The 26,723-nt window shown below is 39.1% G+C and overlaps 1 protein-coding gene, 1 long non-coding RNA gene and 1 pseudogene across 2 annotated transcripts; all 3 read left to right on the top strand.

The window, feature by feature from the left end:
• Positions 1-1,364: 1,364 nt before the first annotated feature.
• On the top strand, positions 1,365-2,283 carry LOC122987619 (parkin coregulated gene protein homolog). Its single transcript, XM_044359598.1, has one exon. It carries the CDS (start codon positions 1,507-1,509, stop codon positions 2,203-2,205), a length of 699 nt encoding a protein of 232 aa, XP_044215533.1. The 5' UTR covers positions 1,365-1,506; the 3' UTR covers positions 2,206-2,283.
• A 544-nt stretch (positions 2,284-2,827) lies between these two features.
• Positions 2,828-4,419, top strand: LOC122987190 (annotated as a pseudogene).
• A 2,379-nt stretch (positions 4,420-6,798) lies between these two features.
• LOC122986824 lies at positions 6,799-26,208 on the top strand. Its single transcript, XR_006404395.1, has 4 exons — positions 6,799-6,888; positions 11,894-11,905; positions 17,182-17,185; positions 26,199-26,208. It is a non-coding gene; the product is annotated as an uncharacterized LOC122986824 (long non-coding RNA).
• Positions 26,209-26,723: the final 515 nt, after the last annotated feature.

Below are 26,723 nucleotides of genomic sequence, written 5' to 3' on the forward strand. Positions count from 1 at the left end.
TGGGATGTCTGTAGTTTGTTTTAAAAACACTTCAGGACACCACAGAGACATCATAACCTCTGTACTGTAACTGATAATACATGTCTGTCAAATTGACCCACTGAAATTGAGGAGGGATCTGGAGTGTTTTTTCTCACCAATCAGGGGTGTAGTAGTGAGGGGAACCATAAGTACCCAGGTCCCAAACATGAGGAGGGCCCTCAAACAGCCTGGAATCAAAAGTTTAAATTTCTGTACAAGTAAACTATTACTCCCAGCTGAATTAAATAAACAGACTGTTTCTAAAACAACATTAGAGCCAGTCCTTATAATTATCTCATAATAGAATTATTGATTATTACTCCTTGTAATGTTTGATATTATTCTGAAACCTCATTGTGAAAACTTGATACAGCAATTACAGAATGATGAGAGAAAAGGGTTGAAATATACTGAGATTTCAGATTGTGCAGACTTTCTTCAATGTGTTATAAACACTTAATTACTGACAACTCTAATAACCACTACAGATTCATGTATTTACAGTACTTGTTGATTCATTTATTTTTACAGGTGTGACAATGAATGTATTAATAGGGGAGGGGGCCCACTGATGCTGCATATATGAGTGCAGACACCACTGTCACCAATAAAGGTATCCTTCACTAAGCACATGATACTCCTGTGATGAAGTTGTCCCCAAATATTTTCCTGATGTCTGTAAAGAATGAAGCTTTTGTGATGGAGAAATGTCTATAGAGCACAGAACAAAACAAACAGCATATTTGAATATAACATTTTAACTTTGTGTCACCCACTCATTTATGTTTATTTATTTTAATTATCTATTCTTATTTTCTCTGTAATTATTCAATAGTTTTTTTTTTCTTATAAGTCCTTATCACTGCTCGGTAGTGTAAAAACGTTTTCTACTGTATTATATTGCCAGTTTATTAGATACACTTAGATAAAACTAATGCAGAATAATACAATAGCCCTGCAATAAATCCTACATACATAAAGGTTATAATGTTAAGTTTTTATTTCATCTTTTTTAGAGAGGTTTTGCTTGATGTTATGGTAATTTTGGGGGGTAGTATGTGGTTCTGTTGAACTGTATTAGGTTATACTGAGAGGTGTTTCTAATATTTAGCCTACCCTAATTCATATAAATGGGATGGACAAAATATTGGAAACACTTCTGAGAGTACAAAGCAAACAGTACATGCTCTTGTTCTTGAGATACAGAAAAATAAACAACTTAACCAGCACAGCAACAGTAACCAAGGGGCAGGGCCTAGCAACGGGATTCAAATAAAACCTTTATATGCCTTGATGTCCCCAAACAGCCTTTTTATGTTTTTTGGTTCATAGGAAAACAAGAACACCTTGACACCAGTGATAGCAACCATTACAAAAAGCAACAGGCATCACGTTTTGAGAGTCACACAAATATTAATTATCAATATTGCTCTTTGTTTTCGGTTTGGATTTGCCACATTGTTTAACAAGAGAAGGCCTGTGAATATGTTGAGAAGAAGAGAAGTTGAGAAGAAGAAGCTAAAAGCCCAAGGCTTCACCATGAAGGCCACCATGAAGAACACCGTGGTTGAAGGTCCCCCGGCTGCAGGGGCTTTTTGGGAGCGCCCTTCCAAACCAACAACCTTTCGCTCGTTCTATGAGCGTGGAGAGCTGCCTCTGGCACTGCAGCATAAACCAGCACGCAACCGCGTTGTATGGAAGGTCGAGATTGAGAAGCTGGACTACCACCACTACTTGCCTCTCTTCTTTGATGGCTTATGTGAGACTGTTCATCCCTATGAGTTCTTTGCACGCCAGGGAGTCCATGACCTGCTGGAGCACGGAGGCCTCAAGATCCTGCCTGTCATCCCGCAGCTCATCGTTCCCCTCAGGAATGCTTTGAACACAAGGAACCGTCAGGTGATGGCCACCACCCTGAAAGTCCTGCAGCATCTGGTAATGTCTGCAGACAAGGTGGGAGAGGCTCTGGTGCCATACTACAGACAGATCCTCCCCATTTTCAACATCTTCAAGAACATGAATATAAACTGTGGAGATGGCATTGAATACAGCCAGCGTAAAAGGGAGAACATTGGTGACCTGATCCAGGAGACTCTGGAGATGTTTGAGCGTTTCGGAGGGAAGGACGCCTTCATAAACATTAAATACATGGTGCCCACCTACCAGTCCTGCATGATCAGCTGAGGGAGCTGTCAGATCAACGAAGCACAGACTTTAAGCTTTTTTAGTTGGATTGAATAAATGATGAAATGTTGCATTTAAGAACTGAGAACTTAATTATTTTGTAAAACTATTATGCAAGAGCATTCGTAAGATGTCTGTAACTGTCAGAATGAAGCCATTTCAGTATACAAACAAATCCACAGCTCACGTTACCCATCACTTATTTAAAGAATTTCTGTTCCATGCATTATTTATTAATTTAATAACAGCTTCATTTAGGCTGTCTGAAAGCCTTCTCCTTACATTGATTCACTTCCTGCAGCCATCTGAAGTCATTAGGACAGATAATGAGTGGTTTGTTACATTAAGCTTATACTTAAACAGTAAACAAGGTTAAGTTCTGACTTTCAGCTGTAAACTGGTTGAACAGAGAGGGGTAGTAGCCCTTTTTATACATTCATTTCAGTCACTAGCAGCCTGGTTGTGGGCTTGGCAACGGCTTGGTTGGTTCACCACTTTGGTCCAAACTGAAATACCTCAACAAATATTTGGAGGATTTCTTTGAAATTTTGTGCAGATATTCATGGTCTGCTGAGGATGAATCCCATGAATAGTTATCCCCTGACTTTTCACTGGCATCACAATGACGCTGGCCTTTGTGTTTCTGAGTGAAATGTCTTAACAACTACTGGATGAATTGGAATGAAACTCAGTACAGATGTTCATGCTCCCTACAGGGTGAATTGTAATCACTTTGGTGATTCCCTGAATTTTTCTCTGGTGCCCGCATCATAAATATCATATGAATATCTTCATTACTTTTACTTTTTTAAAACATAAAGGTGCTAGTGGGAAAGGTATTAGTTATGTCAATACAGTGTGAATAAAGAATGTTGATAAAAGAAACATCACATTGGTGGTAGGACAGTTAATCTAAAAAGTAAATTTCTGAAAAAAAAAATTAGTTTTATTTCTTACAGTATTAGTCCTCATCACTGCTTAGCAGTGTTAAAAACGTTTTCTACTGTATTATATTGCCAGTTTATTAGGTACACTTTGATAAAACTAATGCAGAATAATACAATAGCCCTGCAATAAATCCTACATACATAAAGGTTATAATGTGAAGTTTTTATTTCATCTTTTTTAGAGAGGTATTGCTTGATGTTATGGTAATTTTGGGGGGTAGTATGTGGTGCTGTTGAACTGTATTAGGTTATACTGAGAGGTGTTTCTAATATTTAGCCTACCCTAATTCATATAAATGGGATGGACAAAATATTAGAAACACCTCTGAGAGTACAAAGCAAACAGTACATGCTCTTGTTCTTGAGATACAGAAAAATAAACAACTTAACCAGCATAGCAACAGTAACCAAGGGGGTGGGGCATAGCAACCGGATTCAAATAAAACCTTTATATGCCTTGATGTCCCCAAACAGTCTTTTTATGTTTTGCTTCATAGGAGAACAAGACCACCTTGACACCGGTGATAGCAACCGTTACAAAAAGCAACAGGCATCACGTTTTGAGAGTCACACAAATATTATTTATTTATATTATTTATTTATTATCAGCATTGCCCTTCCAAACCAACAACCTTTCGCTCGTTCTATGAGCGTGGAAAGCTGCCTCTGGCACTGCAGGATAAACCAGCACGCAACCGCATTGTATGGAAGGTCGAGATTGGGAAGCTGGACTACCACCACTACTTGCCTCTCTTCTTTGATGGCTTATGTGAGACTGTTCATCCATATGAGTTCTTTGCACGCCAGGGAGTCCATGACCTGCTGGAGCACGGAGGCCTCAAGATCCTGCCTGTCATCCCGCAGCTCATCATTCCCATCCGGATTGCCCTGAACACAAGGAACCGTCAGGTGATGGCCACCACCCTGAAAGTCCTGCAGCATCTGGTGATGTCTGCAGACAAGGTGGGAGAGGCTCTAGTGTCCTACTAGAGACAGATCCTCCCCATTTTCAACATCTTCAAGAACATGAATATAAACTGTGGAAATGGCATTGAATGCAGCCAGCGTAAAAGGGAGAACATTGGTGACCTGATCCAGGAGACTCTGGAGATGTTTGAACGTTACGGAGGGAAGGACGCCTTCATAAACATCAAATACATGGTGCCCACCTACCAGTCCTGCATGATCAGCTGAGGGAGCTGTCAGATCAACGAAGCACAGACTTTAAACTTTTTGAATTGGATTGAATAAATGATGAAATACCTGAAATACTGAAATACCTCAACAAATATTTGAAGGATTTCTGTGACCACCACGTCACTCTGCATCCTGGGTCTCTTCTAAAGAGAAGCTGTTTAATCAAAGACTGAAGGAAGAGGTGAAATTTCTCATTTTCAAATTATTCAATTAATTTGTACAACATTGCAGATGTAACAGATTAATGTAGGCATAGCTTATAAATTTCATTAAATCATTCCCGTTTATTATTTTTGTCCTACTGGGGCTGCATCTCCTACGTGTGTGTCATTTGGGGTTTGTGTGTGTGTATGTGTTCAACATAGCTACGTAGGTGTGTGTGCGTGCGTGCACTGGGTCAAAACTTTTTCCAGTGACAGTCAGGGGAGCCAAGCAGACGCACACAAACACCATCAGCTGGTGTTTTTGTTACTTTGTATATATTATATAGGATCACTACTAAAGACCTGAGACCCAATGCTGCCTCATGCCTCTTAATTGAAAACACCAAGGACACAATGCGGAACATCACAGGTGCAACCCAGCTGGCTACACAGACACAAAAGCAACTTGCCGGCAACTCCTCAACAAATGCAGGAACACAGTTTCTGGTTTGTTCTTTGGTCTGACATTCTGAAAACATCAACAAAATGTTTGAGTTAAGACTTTTAAAGGTTGTTGGTGTGAAGCAAACTCGATAGTGCTTGGAAATGAACAAAAGGAATACATCTCAAGCAAAAACAAACGTGACAAATTGTCAGTTGATGCATGCAACATGCAGTTCCAGATTAATCTCTTGAAATCTTGGTCTCCCCATGGTGGGTACAGCATTCATTTGGTCTTGGCAGATTGGAAAAACGGACCTGAGTCAAGTGCTTAATGTGACAGCTAGCCAAGATACAGCCCTTTAAATGAGCTAAAACCAAGCAGTAACCGTACACGTACAGTAGGCAATCCCTCCAGGATGTCCATGCAATTTATTGCAATGATTATCAGTTGAAGTCTTGATACAGAATCAGCATTATGATGTGTTTATTTTTTGCTTTTCACAGATACAATATTTAACAGACCAAATATTACATGTTAATTCAGACCAACCAGATGAAATTATAAAATTTCGTTACAATAAACGTCCACAACAGTATCAAATAATCACAAACTAGTTCTGTACCTAAGATTGTAGTTGGATGTCACTTCTCACTGCCAGTCTAAATCGTGGTCCAAATCAAACTGGGATTTGTTGCTGTACAAATCACAATGTTGTTTTCTCCCACATTACAGTTAAATCTCATTCCTAGAGAATAGCTTCAGGGTCAGTATAGAGAGTTGGAATTGTTGCAGCAACTAAGAGTCTTTTCACACCTGAAAGTCTGAACCGAGGTTCATGTTTTTGTTACACTGCATACATTTTATCTGGTTTGTTTTGGTCTCACATTGCAATTATGTGAGCGCACTAAAGAACTGCTGCGTCTCTCTATACCTGACATTGATTGGTTTGTAGATGGGCATGCATCTGACGTAGGCGTGTTTTCAATTTGGCTGGTAGCCTTCTATTGCCATTTGAATTAATGGAGAAAAATGTACAGATTCATTTCATTACCACTATAATAATATTACTATCATATCTTAAAAAGGCTTAAAATGTCTAATGGCATCACAGACTTTTGTATACTGCTGCCACAGTTTCTTTTTCTCATTCCTCTCTCTCTCATCCTCTCCAAAAATACCTGGAAAGTGTCAGAGTTTTTTCATCGGACCATACTCCAATTAAAAGCTCGGTCTCCTCCTCACCCCATGCACTACTGCGGCCATTTTTCCTTTTTCCACTTCTGATGATAGACAGCCGGAACTTCCTGTTATTGGTTCGAAAGTCTGAACCATCCAAAAAAAATTTCACACTAGAAACAAACCAAACCATGGTTCAGTTTGAACCGGACCTAGACCACCTCTTTTCTTCAGACAGGTTGTTCAAACAGGTTCGGCTATTTGGTCCGGGCCATGGTCCAGGTGAGGTTTCACACCTGTAACTTTGGTTCAGATCAAACTGAAAAGTCCAAAAGTCCAGACCAAACGAGGTAGGTGTGAAAGGGCCCTAAGGCCCATTTCCATGTAAGTAATGGCACATCAGTAATGTATTAAAGGTTCAATATGTAGAATTGTGAAGCAATTGACATGTATTGTAAAAAAAAAAAAAATGTTTTTTATTGCCAATGAGTAAACGGGTGCTAATGTAACGTAAAAAATAAGACCTTCCCCAATTTTCTCTGTTGTCTGTAAAAGCCTGTGGACTGATTTCTATGTGAAAGACTGAGGACAGATTTTCTGCAAAAATCCAGTGGATGTGATGTTTTTGCACGCTTCTGAATGCCTTTCCTGTCTACCGCTAACATCAACAAATGATCGGCATAATGGCACAACAACACAACAAAAGTGGTGCTATCCGACTAGAAACAACCTGCAGATATTAGCTCTCCAGCTAATGAGACAGCTAGCTGCCTCTGTGGGACACTGAATGGAACTGGACCATTGTTAATGTTATTAATTACACCTGGGCTTTTCCTGCTTTAACAAGTCAAAATAAACGGTCCAGTGGAAAGTGTTTAGTATATTTTCTGTGTTAACGGTGTTAATTATCGATCATTAAAATTGACATAAATTAATTTTATGTGTAGTGAAGCTTTTGCCTCAGCATGATTTTGCTCAGCGCTTACTGAAGAAAAGCAAGCATTTCAAAAATTAAAGGATTTTTTGTACAATTATCTTGTCTTGATATGTATAAAACCTCCAAAGACTTTTATTTCAGAAGTACAGTATTTAGCGTTCTTTTCAAATTTCTGCATCCATACAGAGGTGTGGAGGAATTCAGCACCATTGTCTGCACTCGATTTATTTCATACACAAATATGACAAATATTGGAAAGAATTTTTTACTTGCCAAACTAACAGCAAATATTTTTGCCAATTTTCGCAGTGCTCTTCTTTTTTTGTGATGCCACTTTGTTTTTTAACAAATAGCTGAAAATGCAGATACAGTGCAGTTGTAAACCAACAAATAATGCTAATGAAATCTGAATGTGCACAATATAACATACTTGCAAATGACTCATTAAATTTAATGGATGTAATATTAACATTTCAAGATATTAAAATAAGTATGTTAAGTATGTTTATTTTGGAACTAGCCATCTCTGACAGATTTCCATGTGCTAAAAGCCTCCTCTCAGCTGAAGAGAAGCCTCTATTCTCCACTGTGACTTCATCCCAGCTAAACCCTTCAGCCACAGCAGACAAAGATGTCCTGATATGATAAAAGGAGACAGTAACTCCAACTGTCTTTCAAGCTGGTGTAGTTTTCATACAAAAACCTTTCAAGTGCTCATGAAGACTCCATGAGCAACTTTCAACAAAACAAAAAACACAGAAGATTGTGTGCAAAGTGATGGACGCTCTGTTGTCTAGAGAGGAGATGGCAACATCTTCACTGTCTGGGAAATACTCCAATGCCCATAAATACAAAGCGCCACAGTCACAGCTGTGTCCTGCTAAGATTAAAGCAATTTATGGTGAGCTTTGTGAAGTATTGTGTTTTCCTGTGGGCTCATATTGTATCACCAAGTTACCATAACAGCCTTTACAAAAGCACACAGATCTGAGCTTTTATAAATTTTAAACTTCAAAATCTTGTTGGACCCATTAAGAACTATTTCTTGGTATCATATTGTTTGCTGGATTTGGAGGCACCAGCTGTGAGGGTTGATGTATCAACTGCTAGTTCCATTTGAAAAGACGTGTAGCAGGGATCATTAATACAAATCGCTTTCTCTAGTCTTCCTGAATGTTTGAATTTCTTCAGAAGGAGACCGTAGAAAAAGAACGACTGAGTATTTCATTGGAGAACAAAATAGTGGAAACATACACCACTGGAGAGTAAGACCTACATAAAACCTTCCACAGACCTGCAGCTATTTATACATTCTTGACACAGAGACAGACAGCAGAGCGGAGCAGAGGAGAGAGACAGAGACAGCAATGTAACCGAGTCCCGACCTGCACGCTGTTATTTGACTTGTCTTTTTTTTTCTTCTCAAAAAACAAATAATTTTTAAAATATTTGTAAAAACCCACTATTTGTGCTTTTCTGAATACCGTGTTTGTATTTTGGCTCCACTCCTAGTTTGAACACCCTAAAGAATGAAGGTGCCAAAACTTTTTTTTTTTCCTGCTTTTCTGTATAATAAGTCATATACCCACAACGGTGGCTGGATCTGGATTTGTGCATGTCTCCTGCTTCAGAGATGTATGCTTCCACCATTTTGTTTTCCACTTTTTCCCCAGTTTGCTTGAACACCTGTTGTGTCCTCAGATCTCTAAGCACTTGAACCACACCACCTTTCTTTTAACTGAGTATTTTATTTAGAGGATAATCCAGCTGTAGACATGTCTGTAGTAACAGTTAGACAAAGAGGACTGAATAGTGTGGGTGTTTTTTGTCAGCAGAGATTTCGGCTAAAATGTAAAAGAAAACAACATTAAAAGAGAGAGTTGGTGAATTTCATGAATATGGATGAAACCAGGCTACGATGATGTAAGAACCTGTGATGGTAAATTTTCATGGAAACTAGAGTTTGTTGTATACTATCAAAGTTATCGTCACTTCACTTTTAAGAATTGTGGACTTCTAATAGTAAGGTCTGCAGTGGATGTAGAGTTTTCTTAGAAAAGTGAGCTATAGAAGCTAGTGGAACAGTGGCTAGCCCGGACGTGAAGTCATCACTTGAGCTCTCTTTTCCTTTAGATTGCTGGATGTTTGACTTGAAAGTTATGTACCACATTAACTCACATGTAAATGGAAGCTTCAAAGTGTTTTATGTGTGTGTGTGTGTGTGTGTGTGTGTGTGTGTGTGTGTGTGTGTGTGTGTGTGTTTGTAAAAACACATAAAAAAATATAAAAATACATTTAAGAAACCTACACTGTGCCTAAGAAGATGTGAGCAGTAATGTCAAATGTAAATGAGAAAAATATGAAAAACACAGGTATTGTCCTTTAATTTTGATCAATACTGTATGTATAAAGAACTGCTCAACAATTTACATCATTCAGTATTACATGTTTTAATCAGGGTGAAACATGGTTGCTCATCTGAAATAATTACAAAATGACTCAACTTGCTTTTTATTTTAAAAGTAGATGAATCGCATAATAAATATTCCCATATTTTTATTAGTATAAAGCTTCATATAGACACTGAAACTATATACAGTCTGGTGATAATATACAACCACTGAACTTTAACTTTCCATTATTAAAAAAAGACTGTGCCAGAAATTAGAAGCTTTTTACCTTGATTTACTGATTACTAAATTCAAATTAAAGCGAGAACAAGATTTAATTGGGTTTCATTTCAGGCCTCAAGGCAGTAACAAATAGACAAAATCAGACAGACTGTGGAGTCTGGACACCAATTTACTGTCAGATCATTTCCAGACAATTACTCTATATATATTTTTTAATCTAACCTAGATTTATTTTGACATGCATTCTGATTTCCCATCACTAAATTAATTGATCATAATCAAAATACGACATTATTCTAAACTTAGACTTGCTGAGTTACAGTTTTCATTGCTCTGCACATGTTCTTTCTTTCTTTCTCTTAATCTTCAGTGAAAGTATTCCAAAATATACTCAGACACATGCACACAATCTCAAATTCACAGATTCTTTTCTCTCTCTCTCTCTCTCTCTCTCTCTCTCTCTCTCTCTCTCTCTCTCTCTCTCTCTCTCTCTCTCTCTCACACACACACACACACACACACACTCCCCCTGCATCCCTTGATAATTAAGAGCCTAATGGATCTTGTGTACAGCGGTGGTCACATTTTGGCTGGCATTTGCATAGATGAATGACTTGTCCAGTCACTCTGTCTCTGCAGTGCACCGAGGCTCTATTGTCAAAACCAAAAGAGCTGAGCGTCTCCACAGACCCGCGGGCAACAAATCACGAGTCCAGCTCTCATTAGCAGACATCCATTGTGGGTGATAAGAGGAGATAATTACCTTTGACTAAAGAGCTCTTGCTCCTTTTCTCCCAATGGCAACAATGCCTGGCCTATCATAGAGACTGTGGACCACTTTAGAGATAAAAATAGACCCAGTGTGACTAAATCGCTTTGATAGGGGACAAGTCTTTGCCTCGCAAGGTGCTTTGATTGTAATGCTTAATAGTTCTTGAATATGTTGAATAATCAGCTTCACCTTGGCATCAATGCATTATATCTACTGATTGGACATGTTTCTACAAAAATGGATTAACTCTCGCAGCATGGTGTGATTCTTAGCAATCCCTGGCTTGTAACAGTTTTCTATCACTTTGTCTTGATTGATCTCTGTCCAAAACTGACCCACACAGCTTAAACAGTAACACAGAAGCACATCAGAGAAAAGGATGCACCACCCCATCACCCCACTCGACACACACACACACACACACACACACACACACACACAGGAAATATATAAACAGTACCAAGCCAGATTTAGAGTTAACAAGATAGGATGATGTGAATAGGGGGCTAGTGGGCATGGTCGGTGACTGACAGGCCGGGCCGCTGTCAGCTCCTCCAGGCAGGCATCAGCGAGCAGCAGTCCTGCTACTGTCAGAGCTCTGTTCTGGTCCACTGTGCCACACATACATATGCACATGGCCGAGCACACACAAATGCAAATGGGGGATGGACACACACATAAGCGCATTACAGTACATGTGTACGCACACACACAAAAACACACACTCTCTTTCTTTCTGTGTCTCACACACACACACACGTGCGCGCACACACACACACACACACACACACACACACACACACACACACACACACACACACACACTTTCTGTCCCTCTGCTATGCCCCAGCTGTCAAAAGCCAGTTAAATAACGAGTCTGCTGCTCTCCTTCTTTTTTGCATAGAGGCTGAGAAGCTGGTTATTGCTTGTATAGAGCAGTATACAGTATGTGTGCTTTTCTCCCAGCTGCTGCACGGTCAACCCACATGGGGAAATGTCTCATGAGGCTCTGAGAATATCCAGGCAAGCCTGCCCATCCTTGTTTAGATTGAGGCAGTGATAGGCAGCCTTGCACTGTAGCTAACCTCCTATTTTAACACATTTCCAAGAGGAAAAAACACCAGTTATATAGCAATGCATCATATGGTATTGTCCTAGTTTATGCACTGTGGGACTGAGCCAACACTGAGGAGTTGTAGAATCTTGTGATTTATAAATGGATCTTCATATGTTTTAGTGCAGCATAATTTACTCCAGACAGGTCTGTGGTCAGTGCCATTATAAACATGACATCCAGGTGGCAGGACATTTATTATTCACATGCATTTAAATATAACTGACAGGCTAACATGTTTTATGCATTTTGGCATGTCAGCAGTGCAAACCCTGCATGGGCAGTTAAAATGTGAAGTACCTGGAGCTAAGAGGGCTGCAGAAGATTGACAACAAGGTAGAGTTGGCACACAGGCTGCAGAGCAGTACTGTTGTCTTCAGGTAAAGATTTACTTTGTTGTTAATCAGTCAGTATGGATGACAGGTTTGAGTGCACATATAAAAGTATAAGAGTGAATAATCAAACTATGTAAATGATATATGTTGTAGTTTTGCTTTGAAGATATGTCAAAGTCAAAAGTCAATAAGGACAATGGCTCTAATTTAAATGATCCTATATAAGCAGTACAAACAACTGATACAAAGTTTTCAACAAACTATAATGTAGTCTAAGTTCAAGTGTTTAGGAATGTGTATATATATAGAGAGACAATATATACTGTGTATATATATACATTTATAAGCAGAACACTTACAAATGTGTTTAAAAGTTATAAAGACATTTAAGTGTTTATTAATGTATCTGTCAACAATTATAAGCATCCTCAACTGATCTATAAACAGTTAACTGATGATTGATAACAGTGTAACATAGCATCATATTTAAAGATACATGCTAACACACATGAAGTGTTAGAGTGTGTTATAAAGCTTCTATTAACTGCACATACACACATACAAATCATTCACAGGTGTTTTTACATGTTTAAGACTCATGAAGAGTTTGATGGTTCATTTTTGACAATGGAAATATGAGTTTGGAAAAATCTTTTAGCTACATCTTGTGGCCTTTAATGAGAGTCAAGAAGTGTTTATGAATAAATAAATCATGAATAAATTTGATAATTAGAATAAGTGTTTTGTCGATGAATATAATAAACAAATATATAAATAATTATAGTTATTATAGTTAGAATTAATATAATCAAAAATATAATGAATATACAGCATTTAATAGAAATTTATATTTCTAGAAATATAAAGATACATTTTCAATGACAGCAACTGTGTTGTGTTATACTGTAAATTATTTATTGTGTAATGTATTTATTATGTAACAAATATATTAATAAACTGAAAACTAAAATATTCATGTATCTGCTTACACCTACATTATATTGTGATATAGTGTGTTATAAACCATTCATTATGTGTTTATACAGTTGTTTGTCAAACAACCAAGTACCATTTCCAAGGTCAAGAATGAACCTTTAAGTTCGACATGTCTTCATTAGTTTTGAACACAGTTATAAACAGTTTTAAATCTGCCTTTGAATGACTTGTACGTGTATATAATTGTCATGATTATATGTGTCATTCATTATTCATTATACACCAGTTATGGATGTGTCATAGCAGTTATAATTCTGACAGGTATACAAATGTATTATATCTGCGTACAACTGCATTATAGTGTATTATAAACCATTTATCAAATTTCCATATACTGCTTATAAATGCGACATTGGGGGAGGGGGTTAAAGTCAAATGTTCCCAAGCTTTCATGAAAGTCCACTTGATTGATTTTACATTTCCGATTACATCTATTCATCATTTGAGTCGTCACAGAGGTCTGACCTCCAGTCAGCATCTTTGACATCTGACTGTGTTTCCAAATTCTGATAACGCCATTTCACAGTGCATTTTGAATATTTCCAACTGATTGCAAAACTTCTCTGGCTTTTCAGTGTTAATGACATGAATCTGCAAATATAATTACTGCTGCAAGAAAAACCAGCCAGAGATAGCGGAGAGAAGCTGTCATCTGCTATTGTTTTCCAATGCGTGTCCTCCAACTGAACTTCACCGACCGACAGTTTAATTGGTTTCAGGGAATCGGGTGTGAAGAGGAGTCATGACCTTGATCTTTCTCCCTGATAAATGATTTTTTTTTTTTTTACCAACTATACATGCAAATATCCAGTGTGTGTGTGTATGTGTGTTAGGGAGTTGAGGGGGAGGTAAACAGATACAGATTGTCTCATTTTATTGTGTGTTTAGTGGCTGATTAGAGGCCTAATTAAATACAGTGTTAGTGAGTTCAGAGGCAAACAGAGGAGACACTGACCCTGCGACTTCTAATGCACCCTGGGGATCATCTGAACAAAGAGAGTAGATGCACACAGTCTGATAGAGAACATGAATTCAGAGACTTTGAACAAACAAGCATCATCAGACCTTTATCACCAGAACCTGTCCTTAATTCACTCTTCACCTTGCATGATAAATATTAATAGGTAGGCAGGGGGAAATTAAGCAAAACTAAACATTCGCTCATGATAATGTTGACTTCAGTTCAGACCTGCAGGGTAAAACACAGCAAACAATATATGAGCTTAAAAATGTCACAACCTTGCCATATAACCAAAACTAACTGTGCTCATGGTGCAAGCTACAATCTAAAAGTCATTGGATGTCTATTCATTTCTTTAAGAACTATGTAGATGGTAATTGAATAATTTCAGTAACTGAAATTTCTTCTGTCATCAACAGCTAATCACACTCATGTGTGAGTGGTTAATCTACAGCCAAGCTAGGTATTTTAACATATTGGAGTACTTGATTCATTAGTCATAAGATGAAAGTCATAGTCTGGAGTCTTCTCTTGTTATTGTGAAGATTGTAATTTTGCAAGTTCTGCCTGGCAATTGCAAAATGGACAATCCAAAAATCACTTGGAGGATGTGCTCTCATGATACTGTAACTCTGATGTGATTTTATTGCTTTTTTCAGTGTGACTGTGTGACTTACCTTTGCTATTAGCTCATTAGAAAGCTCAAAACTCATGACTCATTATTAATGACTTATTAACATATATGGTATAACTGTTGACTTGATGTTTATTTCTCTCCAGTAGTGACTTTCTAGTAACTTTCTAATAAGCCAACAGATGATTTTTTATTAATGACTTCACTATTAATGACTCAAAAAGTCCAAGACACAACCTGGTAACCCAAAACCCAAAAGTTGTCAGTTAGAAATAATGCAGGGAAGAATAGTACAAGTACAAACAGCCACAGTGATGATGATGTTTGATGAAGAGCTGCAGACAACCAGCACACCTTCAACAGGTAAACTACTTCTTTTACTTTGCAGTGCTGTGTAATGGAAAAACATTCACAATGCGCCAGCTCAACTCGAGTCATGGCTCAGCCTGACCAACCCCAAAACAATGAAAAAATGCCATAATGTTAGTAGAGCAAAGCAGTGAACTCGTGCTCTGTGTGTGGAGCAGATGACCATATAAAGAAATCTTTCACGAGCTGATGTCGGCTCAGGCTGAAAGTAGAAAAATACTGCTGGAAACCGAGCGTTCAGAGTAGTTTGAAGCTGGTGCTTTTTGCTCACAGGGATTACTTCTCCCACATTGTAAAATTATATAGATGACTGAAAATAAGGAAAAGCATGATAGGTCCCCTTAACAGGTCCAGTAACAAAACCATTAGTTACACCTGCTAAATCCTTTTTAAGGGGTTACTTATCACAAAGTAGTACCATTACATTTAAATGCTACTAATTTGTTCTGCCAGTGAAGTTTTGCAGGAAACGTGATCCCTGCCCGCAGTGAAAAAACCTGTCTTTCAGGGAGTGAAGAACTATGTTCCAGTGCTGGGAGGGAGGCAGTCGGGTCAGATGGTCATGTACAAAGCGCAAGTGTCTTGCATTTGGTTTGGGCAACAAAAGCACTTTGATTAAGGTTAGGGAATGATTGTGATTTTGGCTAAATGTTAATAAAGTATACACATCTCATATTTCAAGTCACTGCAGACTTTCTCAATAGTCTCAAAGACCACGATTTTCTCTAACCTTAACTAAGAGCTTTGAGTGCCTAAACATAATCATTAAATTTTTTATCATACTTCAATTACAATGAGAGATTATAGTATTTCAAGAACGGATACTGAAGGAAAGGAAAATAAATATGTTGTCAGATGACTTTGTGTTTCTTTCAGTGAGAACATTTTGTCACTTGGCAGATAGGGTAACTAAAAACCTCTCATTATGCTGATAAAAAATGTAATTGAGGCGGCATTATGTTTCTCTAAAAACACATTTGCTGTTGCAAATGAGCAGTATATGAACGTAATTACTAGGAGGTAGGGTTGACTCAGTTGTTTGCAGTAACAGGTGGAGAAGAAATAGAAAGCAGGTGTCACGTAAAAACTTCACAATGAAAATGTTCACTTTCAGAAAACTAAGCCCTGGATGACCCTGATGAAGGCCACAAGGCAAAACCCGTTGGTCTAACAATATAGTTGTTCCATATACTACAATTGTTGCAAGAGTTTTGACTTCTTTAGACTTTTTTCCCTTCTCTGTGCACATTGGAAATACGTAAAGTACTCTGCTTCTACAGAAAAATAAGCCCTGACATCAGCTTGTTAGCATGCATTTTAGAGTTTATATTTGGTTTTGAAAAAGTTACCTATACAGAAGAGGAACAGCCTATTCTTCATGCCATCTCAAATAACTGAATGTTTTCTTTGCACAGGCTCGCCTCCTTTAATAATCTTTCAATGAATAAATCCTGAAAGTCACCAGTACAAGAGTCATGACATTTTCACTGTATACCTGTAATGATGAGTGAGTAAATACTAGGCAAACGATCAAGATCTAAATCAAATAAATGGAGACAAGAAAGCTCCTATAGAAGAGAATTCTTGACCTGCAGTATTCAGTATCTGGCTCAGTCCATGGAGGTGTGAACTCCTTCACTGCTTCACAATCACAGCTGCTTGTCAGTCAAAGACAGACAAAGAGAAAACCTCTCTGATGCAGTAGTTGAGAAACTGGTGAGATGCATCAGGTCTGAGGCACCTTTTTCACCCTCTAACATCTCTGTAAGAGTAGGCACACTGCAGGATTATGACAGTCTCAATGGCCAAGCAGTACACCGCTGACACAGTCACGCACCCTCATGTAAAACTACAACCCTCACAACAAGTTGCTTCCCTACAGTGTTGTAGGGTTGAAAAAGTTTCTCTGCTGCTTAAGAGGATAGACACCAGAAAGTAACAAACCCAGAACTGGCTGTGGTCTAAGTAATACAGAATATGATACAGCAACAGTGAGATGAAAACTTAACCATCTAGTATTGTAGAAGCATTACAGTCATATTGAATATACATCAAGATAACATGACACCTTTGCAAATATAAATACATGTAGAAATAGGATACATTTTGACAGAATGTACTAACAATAGGACAAATCAGAATAATGTAAATATTCAGTGAACAATGTCATTATTAAAGATGTTGAAATATTTAAAAATATGTGAGAAAATGTGAAAAAAAGTACACAGTATTGACTTATGAGATCGTGCAAAGCATAAAATACAAGAGCCCAGCATACCCTACTGTATGTATGATTGTACATACAATCTACAAACAGACATGTTCGTTTTACAGAAGCAGATCACATACTGTATGTACAGAATGTGATATGGATGTTGTGAACAGTACACAGGAGCAGTGAAAATGCAAAGCATATTTACACTGTTGTGTGTTGTCAGTGTCATTATCAGTAATCTAAGTCAAGGGAGGAAATTGTTTAAAATGAGCCAAAATTTCACTGCAGTGGTCAAACCTTTGATTTCCATTTAGCTTGTGTTCCTCCTGAGGCCTGTGAAGGCTATTTCACATGCAAGCCCCCTCTCTGCTACTGCCCCCCAACCCCCCTTTTTATTCCCCAACCCTCTCATCCCCTCTCCACCCCATTGGCGCCAACAATACCCCTCTCACCGCACCGCCCCACTCTCAACAGGCTTCTGTGGAATTTATTCAAATATTTTGACATTTCGACTCCCCTCACTTCCCGAGCAGAAATGATTTGTGACAGCTGGAGATGGGCTCGGTCGGAGGAGCTTCCTCCAACACCCGGCCTTCTTTTTTTCCCCCGTCCTTCTTTGTAGAAAGGCCGATTTTTCTCTTTCGACTCCTGTCTTTTTTTCCTATTCCTTTATTCTCCGTTGCTCCTCCTGTCAGCTGGTGCAGGCCTTGAAAGCTCCTCTCCTCGTTTTTTTCATGCGACTCCACAGTGTGATAGACAAACTGGGTGATATTCCTCTATTTGTTGACATTTTGTGTTTGCTGTCTTTTTTGTGCCTTTTGCTCAGTGCCCACCTACTGTTTGATCCTGTGCTGACACCATGTATTGGCAGCACAGAGGGTAATCCTCCAATGTAACAGCTTTCATCTGACTCCTTTGAGGCTACGGTGCAACAAAATGGTTCATTTTTTTGTTTTTAGAGGACGAGAATATTTATTAGATGATCACTATTAGATGATCACCTGCAGGGTGCTGCACATACAGGACAGGGAGCAAAATCTGAACTTACCATCAGTTTGAAGGTGCCTTATTTTCCTACATGCATTTCAATAGGCGATAAACTGATAGAGCATCAAAATGAGGAAGTGGTGCATCAGGCGATGCTGCCTGTGACAGCAGTGTGTGGACTAGAGCGCAGTGTACTGACAACAAAGACTCCATTTGAATAATGCTGCTCATTAGTTGGGGGACAGGGCCTTTTTCTGTTGGCGCCTGTCCCTGGTCACTTTGCACCGCTGCGATAGACAAACACACACACTCAACACCAAGGTTGTCATCCATCACCGCGCTGAGAGAAAGGTACGAGCTGCCCAAGACAAATGCGTCTTTCTGTTTTTTATTTCCTCCGCAATGATTAGACATTTTCTCTTGTGGAGTTTCACAGCATCCACACAAAGAGAATAAAGTGATGCCAGCTCTCTCGTACTGTACATGGTGCCAACTGAAGAGAGCTATTGAAGACAGATCTGAAAATCTAGACAAGACCTGAGCTGCTGGAAAGCACAATATTAACTCCAGTATCAGCACACCAGACAATAATGAACCGACTCACCAGACACAAAAGTACTCGTCATCGGTGCAATTTGGCATCCAAACAGGATGTTCCTAGAGAGATACTAGACGCTCAGGTACAGTATCTTAATAACATGTCTGTTAGGCTTTCTTTATTTTGTTAAAGGAATAATTTGACATTTTGAGAAATACATGTACTTCCTTTCTTAATGAGAGTTAGATAAGAAGATTGACACCACTCTCATGTCATAGGTATGAATACGAAGCTACAGTCAGAAGCTGCTCAGCTTAGAACAAAGACTGAATATAGAGAAACGGCTACCCTGGCTCTGTCTGAATATAACAAAAACCCCCTACCAGGACCTCCAAAGCTCACTAATTAATACGTTATATCTTGTTTGTGTAATCTGTAAAAAAACATAACAGAAGTGTGGTTTTTTGGATTATGTGCCTGTTTTGGCTTTGTGCAGTATTTTCCTGTAGTTTTGTTGTCACTGGGAGGTTGTCAGGCAACCAGTGGAGACTCCAGGAAATTATTGCACCTGGCCAAGAAATAGTTCCAGCACAAAACCCTCCATGAAACCACAACTTGTGATTCTTGTATGGATTAGACGCATGAGATATGAGTCATGTTAACTAGCGAGCTAGCTGTTTCCCGCTGTTTCTGGTCTTTATGCTAAGCTAAGCTAACTGGCTGCTGGACTTGCGTATTTCATAAAATATCAAATGTCTATTCTATTTTAAACTTTGAACCATTGGGAATGTAAAGGTATATGAGCACTATAAGCAGCAACTCATAGTGTCAGGTGAATCCATCTGTAAGAATGTATATGAGCAGATCTCTAAAAGAATTTAATTAGTGAGGGGATAATCCTTTATGCAAATGAAAATCGTGAAAAATAATTTGATTTTAAAAAGAATACAGGAATACACTGTGATTGTTTGAACAGACCTGAGGAAAATCCAGCTGTAGCTCTATAAAAGGAGAGAATCAGTCATTTGCCAAGGACAGCCGGAGCTAATAAGTGTGTAACATGATAGAAAAGAAAATTAGTTCATAGCTGTCATCTTCTTGATGAAGAGGCAATCAAAATCAAAGTGAATCATTCCGTGAGGAGGATTGTGTTTTGGAATTCAAACGGGCAATGCTTCAATATGACAAATCAGCCGGTGTGGTGCATGTTGATTGATTCCATCCATGAAAACCTAATAGATTTAGCCCTCTGTGAATTTGGCTCTCATTAACCTCGCAGCGTTTTCATATGAGAATGTATTGGAGCCATTTTATCCACCACTCAAAGGCAATTCACTGGGTGATAAATCCTTTGGCTTATCTGGCTGCAGGTGACAGCACAGCAGAGCACCGAGGCTGACTGGGGCACAAACACACACACGCACGCACACACACATACACACACACACACACACACACACACACACACACACACACACACACACACATACACACACACACACACACATACACACGAAAATGCTTGCACACATACATATTCACATTCCACATAAACACGTACACATATATGCTGTGTAGAGAAACACACACACTTTCTTGAAGGGGTCGCCATGGTGACCCATGAGCGGAAAAACCTTGTGATCCAACTGGAACCGAAGACATGCTCCTCGACCTGAGCGATCAGCCGCAACAGAAAAATCTTCCTCTCAGCTCTCCGAAAAGAAGAGGAAGAAGAAGAAGGAAGAGAAAAAAAAAAACAGAATTCAATTACACAGTCGAAACCCACTCCTTGCCCTCCGGGAGTGATATCAGCACCATTTAAAAGTCTGATTACTCACAAAACCAATAACATTTTGACTCCTTGGTAATGGACCAGTAGATTAGAAAATTTAGATTACATTTAGCTGCCTGTAGATTCTCATTAAAACGCCACCAACTAGTTAGAAACAATAGGTAATTAAGAGTGTAATGAAGCGCAGTAGCGTTAGCGCACGTCGGCTGTATGCTACTCTTGTGGGACCCAGCCTTACTTTGCACTTATCCTGCAGCAAAGCCATACCAGCGTCTCATTTGGGCAATACGACATATTTAATTAGATTAATGAATTTCGGTGGTGTCTCCGTGGGGTTGGTTGTGCTCCTTGCGGTGACAGTATAACAACAGATTATATATTAGGGGAGGCCTGCAAGCTGCAGGCAGGCCGGTGTAGGTTGGTCCCTCGACAGAGGCACGACGTGTGACAGTTTGGGTGGAACCTGTGTCAGGTTTACTCCTGCTAAATTGTCAAATGCAAATAATCATAAGCAAAGGTGCTGCACGAGTAAACACAAACTCTTATCCAAAACTCCAGATTTGATTTAGCAAAGTGAGGCCTGTTATTGAATTAAACATGATTGATTGTAACACAGGGAGAACATAAACAGAGGCAGGGGAGACCCGGGTGATAAATGGGTTAGTGCCCGTGTTTGGCTTTAAGCTAGTCTCTGTGGCTTTAGCTGGCCACAAGTAAATGCTTCCACACAAAGTAAAGACTAAAGGGAATAAAGCAGGCATGGGTCTCTGAGCCTGACATAAACTGGTCTTCAGCTGCCTGCAACTGTCATATCAACACTGCCTCATTAAATTTAGTGAAATGAGGATGATTACTGAAACAGAGATACTACATGAATAATATGAAGGTTCCACTTGAAACTCAAACAATTCTAAGTTTAGTACATGAACATGAAATATTGATACATTTCACACAGGAACAGCTCTAATCCAGTACACTGGATAAGAACAATGTTGGGTTTCAAGCCAGATATGACTTGTTAGGTCAGACAACTGACACAATTTTCAGTAAGGATGAACATTAGAAAAGTTAATCCCATGGTAAAGGTTAAACTGTATTCACCTCTCCTCCACCCAGACATGTTTTTGCTTTCCTCAGCATTTCAGTGTCACATGGCCGCCTGTTTGCAGAAAGTCTACTCAGTACCTTCATGTGGTGGAGACAGACAGTAATTGTCTCTCAGTTTTCACAGGTGGAGTATAAGACAGCTCATTTAAAAAAAAATACTGGTGACCTGGTTTATGCTCTCTGCCTAAAGCTGTAAATTATGTTTCACTTTACCCTTATTGTTATAAATAGCTTTCAATTTACTTTTAGCTTTAGCTTTAGCATCAAGTTTCCAATTTAGTTTCATTTACACATGACTTAGGCTATAGATTTATCTTTAGCTGTAAGTTAGGTTTTAAGTTTAGAATTAGCTTGGTTACACTTTAGCTTGAATTAGCTTGAATTTTAGATTTAACTGAAGTTAAAGTTCAGGTTTAGTGTTGAAAGTTTAGATGTAACTAGATTTTAGCTTTGTTGTAGGTTAAGCTGTTTCAGATTTAAGATAAAATATTACCTTACATTACATTAACCTTTGGCTTTTACTTTAGCTGTAGCTGTATAACTTTGACTTAACAGTATTTTCCTTGTTTAGATTGATTTAAAATTGGAACATCACTTTAGGTTTCAAATTTTGGTCTGGCTACATGCACGAAAAGTAACTAATAATAATAATAATGATAATAATAATAATAATGGGACATAAATGCTTTACAAAAACAGAACACAACTGAAATATGACCTCAAATTTAAACTTGAATCTGCTCATTGTAGCCTTGTTATAGTTTAACCTCCTTTTATTTACCACAAGATCACTTTAAAGCTGAAATCATTAACAACAAACAGCACTGTAGAAATATTAATATGCCTTCAATAGACTACTGAACACTGTTAGTTACACCTTCCTGTGGCTCCAGTGCTCAGTGTTCACCATGAAATCATGAAGTCCAGTATCAGTTTTCTTTTGTAGTATAACACTGCCCTCTATAGAGCTGGCTCCTAACAGCACCGGATTCATCCTCAGCACAGACTGAGATGTGTGTTTCAGTCATAAACCCAGCTGTTTTCACAGCACTCTACAGATCTACATTTCAACAAAGAGAGAATTACATTTTCCCAGAAGCTTTTTAGCAACATTCTCCTCAGCTGAGCTTTATTCAGTGTAAACTGTAAAAGGCTTGCTGTTTATAACCTTTGCACTGATTTCGGTGACAGGCACAGATGTTGCTCTCTCTATGTGTATATACACAGACTGTATGTGAATCACAAGGGGAATATGTCTAGAAAACATACACACACACACACACAAAAACACACACCTCCAACCTGGCAGAGTGTTTATGCTTGTAAACACTTGAATAATTGAGCCTGATTCAAACACACCTTCTTTCCAAAAGGAGTCATGGAAGAGGAGGAGGAGGAGGAAGAGGAGAGAGGGAGAGACAGATGGCCCAGTGCAGATAGACTCAGAGACTGCGAGCGAGGAGTGTTCTCTGAAGGACGAGGTTTTGTATTGTTGTGGCTGCAAGGGCCGCTCTGTCACACAGCGTACCAGGGGTCCCCAAAGAGCTAGGGTCTTATGGTGTCAGTGTCCCGCCAGTCCTCATCCCCAACCCTGGCCTATTGTCATTTCTGTTTTTTAATTTCTCAAACGCAATCAAGTGTGACACAAACTGTTTACCTAGCGTGTCTGCCACAACCAGGAAGAGAAAGAGGGGGGTGGGGGGGGGTGCAGACACACAAGCCAGGATCTCGGCACAAAATAATCCTCCATAATACCAGAGAGTTTAAAGAGGCTTTGCCAACACCTCCCCAAACCCCCACCCCCCCCCCACCCCCCCCCCCCCACCACCACCTCTCTTTGCTCTTATGAAAAAAGGAGGGGGAGATAAAGAGAAAAAAGGATGGAAAAACACATCAGAAGAAAGCTGTTAAATTTGCCCCTCAGTCTCGTTTGGGATTGCTAATTATTGTTTTTAGAGCACAACAATTGGGGTATTAGGGCATAAGCGGCTGGAGATAACATCCATAGGAAGGCGAGGGGAGGGAATAGGGAGAAAAGGGAAGCGGAGCACTGGGAGAGAGATAATGGGTCGACAGAAGGGGAGCTATGATAGGGTCTGGTCCATGGCAGTGTCTCTGTCTCTCTGCTACAACACACCACAGTATCAGGAGACTCACTGACTCACTCTGTCTCCAAGGAGCTTGAAGAATAAAGGAAACTTGACAAGGAAAAAAGTTTTTAAAGTATGACAGTTTACGGATTGACAGAAATCAGAGAAAGTGAAGGAGAGCAGAAAAGTTACTAAATCCACAACAGAATATTTCAACTTCTGTTTACTCACAATGCACATCACCCCAAAGAGACTTGTTTGTTTGAATCGAACAAAACACAGAAGAGTAGAAATGATAATTTGCTGTTTTTATAGGGGGTTTATGTCCTGGACTACTTCTTAGCCGGGACCTGTCACTGCCTGGTAATAAAAAAAAGTTAAAACAACAGTGATAACGGACTTTACGTCACTAGTTATTGAAGTAGAAAACTATTGAATGTTTACCCAACCAGTGAAATGACAAGTGACCATATATGGCCATAGCATAGAGAAAAAAAGAGCATTTTAAGCTGAGATTTGAAAATCTCAATTGAGCCTGCCTCCCAAATTCAGTTTATTCCAAAGAAGGAGAGACTGATGAGTAAAGGCTCTATCTCCGTAAATATTTTGATTAATTCTAGGAATCATTAAATACCAAGGATCTATGGAGCATAAACAATGTGATGGAGCATATGGAGTAATACGACTAGAGACGTAGGAGCAAATCCATTTAAAGCTTTTTAAGTCAGAAGGATTTTGAAATCATCTCTGGCTGGTATCGGTAGCCAATGCAAAGACATCAGGACAGGTGTTAAATGATCAAACTTCTTAGATCTTGTAAGAACATTTTGAACAAAATGAAAACCTTCTGTTGCTGTCATGGGTAGGCCAGAAAAAAGTGCATGGCAGTAACCAGTTCTGGGTGTTTTTAAAGCATGTACAAGGACTAAGGTGCCTAAATTTGATAAAATGGGGCGTATCTTGTTTAATACATGAATGAAAAAAGGCAGATTTTGTGACATTTATGATATATGGCATAAAAGTAAGAGAGAGATCAAAACTACTCCCTAATTCTTGACTGTTTGAGTAATTGTGCAGCCGTCAAGATTAATGGAAACATCCATGAAAACAAATCTATGTCTTGCTGGATCATTTCAACATCAACATTTCAACCCTCTGCTAATACAAATGCAGGAGGTTGTGACACATCCAGTGATGGAACTCTGACAAGCAGTTCTCTACTTTCACATGCTGGGAGGGGACATTGGCTGTTACAGGAATATAGATTTGGGTGTCATTGGAATGGCAGTGATAATTTATGCTGTAGTTTTGTTGGAGCATGTATACACAGAACAAAAGTGGTCCAAGTAGTCATCCCTGTGGAACAGAGAAGTAGAAAGAAGAAGAAGAAAAGTGTTATTGAATACAGATCTGTTTACCTGCAAGTTTACTCATTTATGATTGGCTCATGGGCTACATGAGCATCACGCTGCTACTGTGGGCACTGGTAGACAAAGTTATGGATTACATAATATCTCATCTAACATATTTAATTTTGTTCTACTCACCGTAAGAATGTATCAAAAGATAAAAATACTGCAAAGTATAAAAGTACTAAAAGGCAGGTGATGCTTGTGTCCCACAGGAGAGAAGAAACCATCCTGGAAAACACACATACACACACACACACTGGCTCCTATCCTGCCAATGAGCAGGCCAGCCAAAGTCATCTGGAAGCTTCTACATGCCAATGAATAAATAAAGCTGTAATTAGTAAAGAAAACAGCGCCACCTGTTGGTGTCCCACCCCTGTGAACTCAGACGTTATAGGGAGCTGTGAGAAACACCTGAGCCTGCAAAGGCTGTGTGTTAAAGGGTTGGCAAACATGCATGATGTGTGTGTATGAGAGGAAGTTTTTTCATGTGGGCCACCCATGTAACCATGTGTGTTGCAGGGCTTCCATTTGTAAAGAGGCTTACTGAGCATATGTGTTGGTATTGTGAGTGTGCGAGTGTGTGTTTGTGAGCTCCTTCGTGTAACTGCGTGTCCTGGGGCCCACCTGGCAGCGTTGTGCAGATTCTGGGGCCTGAGCAGCTGGCCTGGGGGCTGGTGAGGGTGTTTGGTGGGGAGGAGGTTTGAGAGAGGTGTGGGGGGTCTTCCATGGCCCCTTTCCCACCAGACCCAGACAGTGGGAGGCAGATGGACAGGCCACAGCCACTGCCAGAGGGCCAGAGGGGCCACAGGGCCGAGGGAGAGGGCCAGCCAAGACCAACTGAGCTCAACCACACACAGAAAAAAAGAAAAGAACAGACAAACACAGTAACACATGAAAGACATGTGAAATACAAAACTCAAATAGAATTTATACTGATCCTTAGATACCTCATATATGATTTTTTCAAATTCTTTAGTTGGTTTGTTGCATTGTTACACATCATCAAGCTGTGATGTTCACTGCATTTCAAGTTATTTCGTGATCAGATGTTATGATTTACATTTTAAGTTGCTCTACTAACCCTTAAAGGATCATTCTGTTATTACAACTTGGATCTTGTTTTCATAGGTTTGACAATCCTGTCTATCATTTATGATAACTTTGTATTTACCAAAGAAACTGCTGAGAAGTCAGAACATAACAACATTGTCAAAAAGAAGTGAGACATGGCTCATGTTTCTTGACTTCTTGACTTCTTTTACAAAATGTTGAGTACAGCGTTAGCATAACTAATGTTGGGCAAACTTATGAAAATATCCTTTATCCTTATTATTTTTATATCTTCAACAATGCTTTTTGAAAGTGTCCAGAAAAAACAAACAAATGGAAACAGATCCAAACATCTTCACACTTATCTCTATTGCAAGTGCTCAATTTATTGTTTTGGTCGCACAGGCCTTCATCAGGACATGAGACATGCCAGTTTTTTTCCTTCCCTGTACTAGCTCTGAAAGGAAAACCTTGCTTTTTATTCTTCTCACACTGGATCCCAAACCAGATGTTCATCAATTATGTTTTTTTCTGTGACAACACAGAATTGTAGCTGCACTGAAAATATCTTAATATGATGTCACATCATCTACATTTGTCAAGATATGTAATGGGAAGAAAAATGCACCACTGAACACCAGAATGGTTCCACAAATGTAGAATAC

Source organism: Thunnus albacares, chromosome 8 (genome assembly GCF_914725855.1).
Source record: "Thunnus albacares chromosome 8, fThuAlb1.1, whole genome shotgun sequence".
NCBI classification, from domain to species: Eukaryota; Metazoa; Chordata; class Actinopteri; order Scombriformes; family Scombridae; genus Thunnus; species Thunnus albacares.

What these genes read in the sequence shown, in the direction of transcription:
- LOC122987619 (XM_044359598.1), top strand. Translation starts at nt 1,507, where the DNA reads ATGTTGAGAAGAAGAGAAGTTGAGAAGAAGAAGCTAAAAGCCCAAGGC.